Raw genomic sequence first — 6256 nt, forward strand, 5'->3', positions numbered from 1 at the left:
GACGTAAACATTTGAAACACGAAAACATGCTCCATGAAATGGCGCTTTCGCCCTTTCTTCAAAACACCGACTATGTATACTATAATCATCAAAAATATATTTATTTTATTTCACTGCGCGCCATGCCATACATTGCAGGCCGCTGCTGTGCCATTACCTTTTACCTTAGAGGATGGAAAAAAAAATAAAGGAACACAAATGTATAAAAAATACTCTTTGATAAGATATCGTTCGTTGATTTTGGTCTACACAAAATAGCGATGAGACGAGTTGTATTTTTTTCAACTCGAGTTACTCGAGTCGACTCGATACGGTGTCTGATAGAGCAACAATGACTCGCAACTAGTGTTGAGTCATGGAATATTTTAGTTTTGAAAAATCATATATTTCAGAAAAATAAATATTTTTCCAATATTTGTCCTTTATTTTTCCATATTTGGCGTTGACACCTGTCAAAAGTTGAAGTTACTGAACAAAAATGATGGAGCCAACAAGCGATGGTGATGGTGTGGTTGTTGGAGGTTTTTCGCTGTTGTAAATCTCGTTTTCTATATTGTGGCTTTTAGCTATATAAATTTATTTTATAATTCATGCTTAATAAAACTTCCAAAGATATTTCTAAGCGTAGAACATAATATGAGCCTTCAAAATTATATTTTTCCAATTTTTCAGGAACTTTTCCGGAAAATTTTCCACTATTTGAAACAGTTGTCGCGAGTAGCTCTTGCGAGACGCAAATAAAACTCGAACTGAGGATTCACCGAGTTGGCTATGATCGGCCGGCGGGCGGCGGCGGGCCGCGACTCGAGCGTGCTCCGAAGGTCGTCGAACTGACCGAGTGAGAACGAGTACCGTTCATCGTAACTCAAGTTCATCGAGTTAAACAACTCGATTCGCCCATCGTGAAAAACGCGACAAAGTGAAGAGCGCGTCAGGCTTTCTAATTAATAGGATTTAAATTCGACTGTACAACGCTTGCGATACCTATTATTGTATTGATGAATCTATTGTATATCAGATTTTCAAAAATAATAAACTATGTTGGTAGTCCTATAAGTTTGTGGGAAGAAAATGATGCACTATGTGACTGAAAATGTATCTTATAAAGTATATATCTTTCTCTGAACACAAATACGCTAGTGACGAAACCGTAAAGTCAACATGACACTAGTTTAGTTGTAGATAATTACATATACAAACTCTAATACATGCTAATAACTTTAAATTGTTACAAATAAAACTTAAGTGCCTACATACCCATCCTACATACACAACCCAACCCAAATTAACATAGCTGACGTGTGACATTTGAAAAATGAATAAACAATTTGATATTTCGTTAGAACTCATGCAATGATCACACAACATAATTTAAAATAATTAAATTTCACTATGTATAAAGCTTTTGTAAAAATGTCCGCTATACTTTCTTTAGTCTCCACATATACAAACTATAATAAACTAAAACAAAACTTACAGTTTAGTATATACATGAGAGGGAGAAAAAAGAAATGTTTCGTAATTAGCTCAGAGTAAAAAACAGTAGGCAGATGAAGCGCGCCGAAAGAGTGAAGCCACCAAAGTTAAATGTGGAACATAATATACTCTGTGGTGTGGAATTAAGGGTCGTATTCTAGAACTCTACTCATTACTCAAGTCAGCATTTGAGTATGATTTCAAGCACTGGAAATACGATTTCTAATGCTTTGAATCATAATCAAGTCACAACGTGAGCAGACTTGAGTATGTTTTCAAGCACTGGAAATATGACCCTAATGGCAAGGACTTGAGTATGATTTTCAATGCTTTAAATCATACTCAAGTCCTGACTTCAGCATTGAGTAGAGTTCTGGAATACGATCCTTACTGAATTTCTTGGGTAATTTTCCAAAAAAAATCATACGGTGGAAATTCGAAAAAGTTCCCGAAAAATTGGAAAATATAAAAGTTTAATTTCGGAAACTCATAAATTATAACTATCTTTTGAAGTTTTATGCAGCGTGGATAACAAAATAAAATTATAGTAAAGTTGTAAAAGTAAGCTATAGAAAAACAAGATTTAAAACGATTGGACAGCAGCGAAAAAAACCTGTAAATTAGCTCCGTCGTTTTCGTTCAGTAACTTAACTTTAATGTTCAATGTACTCTGTGACTTCAACTTTTGACTGGTGTCAACGTCATATTTGGAAAAATACAGGAAAAATATTGGAAATATATCCTGACAAATATTTATTTTTCTGGAAAATATGATTTTTTTCAAAATGGAAATGTTTTAACGTTTAAATCTCACCCTACATGGTTAAGTAAGGATTTTAAAAGGAAACCAATAAGCCCTCAGTGAAATGGAAATCGAATCTAATTGATGAATAGACTTAATTATATAAATAACCTCAACTCTATAAACAAAGGCCTATACATTTTTTTTTCAGAATGTTTGCCGCGGATCATGCTTCTAGGGTTCGCATGCTCTATAAATTAATATTCCGTGTACATCGTGCATTACCTGCAGAACTGAGGATCCTCGGAGACAACTATGCAAGAGATGAGTTCAAAAGGCACAAAAAGTGCAATCCAGAAGAGGCAAAGATATTTCTTACTGAATGGACCGTAAGTGTTTTCTCTGTTAAATATTCCTGAGCTGAACATGTTGCCTTCTCCATTATTATCCACTAGGTACCTTGTGTGGTCATATAATTATTGATAGGTAAACTAATAAGCACAGAAAAGTTTGCTAATTACTTTATAGTTCTTTTTTTGGATTTTTGAATACATTTCACTTTAAGTTTTAAATCTGTACATTTTCAAGTTACTTGGCTTCATTTAATAATTCCCCTACTACCTTAAAAAAAAAGTAAAATTAAACTTCTAAATTGAAAATTAAAGAATTACCTATTACTGGCTTCAACATTTTAAATGTGATTGTATTTTTTTATCAGGACTATGCAATCAACTTAGCCAAACAAATGAAGCCCCTAAATCAAGCGATAAAGAAAGAAGTGGGGAAATACATAGACCCTAAAATGCTGGATTACATGACAGATGAACAAATAGTCCAATTGTATGAATTGCACAAAGCTGCGGTGAACGTTGATGATAGTGCACGGAGTGACAAGTGATTCTGGTACCTTTGTGAAGCTTGTGAGGGTACAGTGCCCCAGTGGTCTCCTACTTATCTAAGATCGTAATTCTCACGCAACAAACACTGAATACTTGTCTAGATCAGTTACTTTTGTATGTGTGTGTGTGTGAATTGAGTGAGCACCCTCTTTAAAAAGTTTAAAATATCTTAGTCATTTAGTAGAAGTTCTAAAATTATTGTGGAAACCAAACTTTGTAAAAAGATAAAATAAAAGAATAATAACTCAGGGTCGTATTCCAGAACTCTACTCAATACCCAAGTCAGGACTTGAGTATTGTAGTGAGCACTGAAAATCATACTCAAGTCTTTGCCATTAGGGTCGTATTTCCAGTGCTTGAATTTATACTCAAGTCTGCTCAAGTCATGACTTGAGCATTGAGTAGAGTTTTAGAATACGACCCTTAATATGTACTCATTGACTTCTCACATAGGGCCAGTCAGATTTAGATAAATATTAAGTTTGCATGCAATATTATATGTGTATGCTAGTTTTTAAAAGTAGTTTTGACAAATTGTTGTCTTTAGTTACGGATCGATTAGAGCCTTGTGAGGCATGTGAGGGAACAATGCCCTAGTAGTCTCCTACTTACCTCAGACATCATTCTAATCATTCGGTGAAGAAAACTGTCTATTGATCAACAGAACAAATGGGAAAAAGTACCAGCTGTTCTGTCAACAGAACTAGTGGGATTAAACGTAATCAACTTTGTGTAATAAGTGTATGTTTGTATTTATAAGCGTGAAGTTTTTATGTAAAAATCTTAGAATATTGCTTATTTATTAAATTCTAGAATATCCAGATTCAGCGAAAATATATTTTAACAGTTTTAAATATAACTGAAGTTTGATTTTAGCGTGATCTAATGATCTTATACACATGTAAAATCAATGGCGTGATGTGAATGTATATCCACTGATTGCAATTTCTTTAATTAAAGTAATTATGAAATACATTTAATTTTCGAATGACGTAGTCAGAACCCTTCCGTGTCTATCAGTCAGTTTGTTCGTATGTACGTCACAGCATTTTTACTCGGGCTGGTTCTTACATCTATTCTCATGAAATTTGGTGTGCAAAACAGGATGTCACAGTCTCTTTTTGAATAAAAAATTATGAGCTCTTGTAATTTTGAAAATAACGAATTTAAAACACTGTAAAATAACACGACCATAAGTGTTAATTAGACCTTAGATATTTCTATAAAGTCGTACCGACTGCACCGCCTGTGTTTCACGCTTTATCTGTAGCACGTTATTAAAATCTGCTTCAGAGTCCTGTGGTGGTCAACATGCTCTTGTACGACTTGAAGTTAAAAAGTAAGTTTTAAACCCGTCCACCAAACAACAATAAAAAACTGGTTATTAATATTTTTTTTTATTATTTAAACAGAGCTTAGTACCAAACATTATAAAATTTAGAAAATGTTAAATACAAAAACAGCACCACGATTCAATTTAACACAGTATGTAAAGGCGGCTTCCCACGTCCTGGGATATCACGGGCCGCGCCGGCACCGGGCGGAACTGTTCCCACTGTGCGTTTGGCGCATATTCGCGCGGCGCGGCCCGTGACTCCACCGTGCCCTGGGAAGCCAACATAATACGTATAAGGAAGAAAGAGCGAGGACTTACGTCCCTGAACGCAAGTTCTGTACGGATTTGCAACACATCCAATTTGTATAGTAAAAGGTCCTCTAATACGAGTACAAAGCTTGCTTGGACGGTTTTACCCTTAATTATTTAGATTACCAGTCATTGTTTTACATAGTTAATTCTACTTAAGACCATAGCTGGTCTCGCCATTCGGTGGATTAACATAAAGAAAGCAGTTTTTTATTTAAGCAGGTACGAAAACTATAGGAAAAGTATATTCGTCAAATATAATCAACCTAGAACATTGACCTAATGACCTAGAATCAACAGCAAAAGAGCTTTTTTTAAAAAAATAATTGTATAGTTTTAAAATGTTTTAGGGGGCATCGGCAGATGAGCCACGGAATAGGAAAATCACGAAACCGTCGAATCCACAATTACTACTAAATCGAACAAGGGAAAATCAAACTGGGCCCTGAATCAGATTTGAATTAAAAAATTTAAATCGGAAAAGACGCAGTTTATGATCGGGAGATGAAATCAAAATCAAGCTGCTGGTCTACGTCGACGTTGCCTGCCTTTAAGTGCCAGACATACTAGGGTAGTCTAGCTGAGCGCTCGAGGTTATAAATGAAACAATATTTCCTTTGCTTCATGAAAATTAAGGCCTTCACTTATGTGTAGGTACCACTGCGACTCCTTAGGCTCAATTTACATAGCGGTGGAACGGAATGGAATGAAAGCGTCAATTTCGCCTTGCTACGCTAGAAGGCGCGCGCGGTCGCTACAATGCTCGAGTCATCGAGTATATATAACCAGAAATAGAGACGAAATAAGGGCCATATATTCCTGGTAACACGTTAGCACACCTCTTATAAATATCAACTCCTGTTTGTTTATTTCAGTAAATATAGACACCCGTCAATTGTTCGAACTCGGGCTAGCCAATCGGAGCGTAGTTGTCACAGTAATGATATGGCAGAATAGTTTTCGAACAAATTAAATGACATTTCGTCTCTATTTCTGGTTATATACTTGATGGCTCGAGTATTCCAGCTACCGCGCCTTGAGGTTGTAGTATTTCGTTGACGTTTGGCGTCACAATGCGCCTATCTACGCACCGTTTTCCGCGGAATCGCCAGGGGTCGCCGACGGCAGCAGCGTAATTCTCGCAAATGCGCGAGCATTCCGCGGGGGACGCGCGACGTGATTTTTGGCTACAGTCAGTAAGACCAAAAATTTTAATCAGTGCAACAAGAACTGATGACATGACTTAGGTAGCCACGCCACTAACATTTTACAGGTGTACGTATTTCATGCATCTACATTGCGTAAGACACCAAGCTTTAAATATCATGGGGTTGTTTCGCATTCGTATTCCGCAAGTAGGTATATAGTGCACATAGGTGCTACACAGGTAAGTACTAATCGTGCCAGTGCAAATAATTAACAAAAAATCCCGCTCTATTTCGTAACAATAGGGTAGGATGGTCGACAGTGAACCAGGGGTACACTGTGAATCGC

General features: G+C 36.3%; 2 protein-coding genes across 3 annotated transcripts in view; one reads left to right on the top strand and one right to left on the bottom strand.

The window, feature by feature from the left end:
• The first annotated feature begins 2288 nt into the window (after positions 1-2288).
• Positions 2289-3446, top strand: LOC113239221 (succinate dehydrogenase assembly factor 3, mitochondrial). Of its 2 annotated transcripts, XM_026476125.1 has the most exons (4): positions 2289-2303; positions 2430-2607; positions 2937-3086; positions 3136-3446. In XM_026476125.1, the coding sequence occupies exons 1-4, from the start codon at positions 2296-2298 to the stop codon at positions 3175-3177; spliced, it is 378 nt and encodes a 125-aa protein (XP_026331910.1). In that variant the 5' UTR covers positions 2289-2295; the 3' UTR covers positions 3178-3446. The 2 variants fall into 2 exon arrangements, with proteins under 2 accessions (XP_026331910.1, XP_026331911.1); XM_026476126.1 differs by having other exon boundaries at positions 2937-3446.
• Positions 3447-4594: 1148 nt separating this feature from the next.
• LOC113239155 (calpain-C-like) overlaps positions 4595-6256 on the bottom strand; it is a 47676-nt gene continuing 46014 nt past the window's right edge. The window contains exon 7 of the mRNA XM_026476026.1: positions 4595-4723. Coding sequence (XP_026331811.1) covers positions 4595-4723 — 129 coding nt within the window. The remainder of the gene's footprint in view (positions 4724-6256) is intronic.

The sequence above is a fragment of the Hyposmocoma kahamanoa genome, unplaced genomic scaffold (genome assembly GCF_003589595.1).
Source record: "Hyposmocoma kahamanoa isolate Upper Pololo Valley unplaced genomic scaffold, ASM358959v1 99702, whole genome shotgun sequence".
NCBI classification, from domain to species: domain Eukaryota; kingdom Metazoa; phylum Arthropoda; class Insecta; order Lepidoptera; family Cosmopterigidae; genus Hyposmocoma; species Hyposmocoma kahamanoa.

Excerpts from the sequence above, each read along its gene's own strand:
- LOC113239221 (XM_026476125.1), top strand. Across the intron at positions 2,608-2,936 it reads TATTTCTTACTGAATGGACC|GACTATGCAATCAACTTAGC; the intron begins GTAAGTGTTTTC and ends TTTTTTTATCAG. Across the intron at positions 3,087-3,135 it reads TGCACAAAGCTGCGGTGAAC|CTTGTGAGGGTACAGTGCCC; the intron begins GTTGATGATAGT and ends ACCTTTGTGAAG.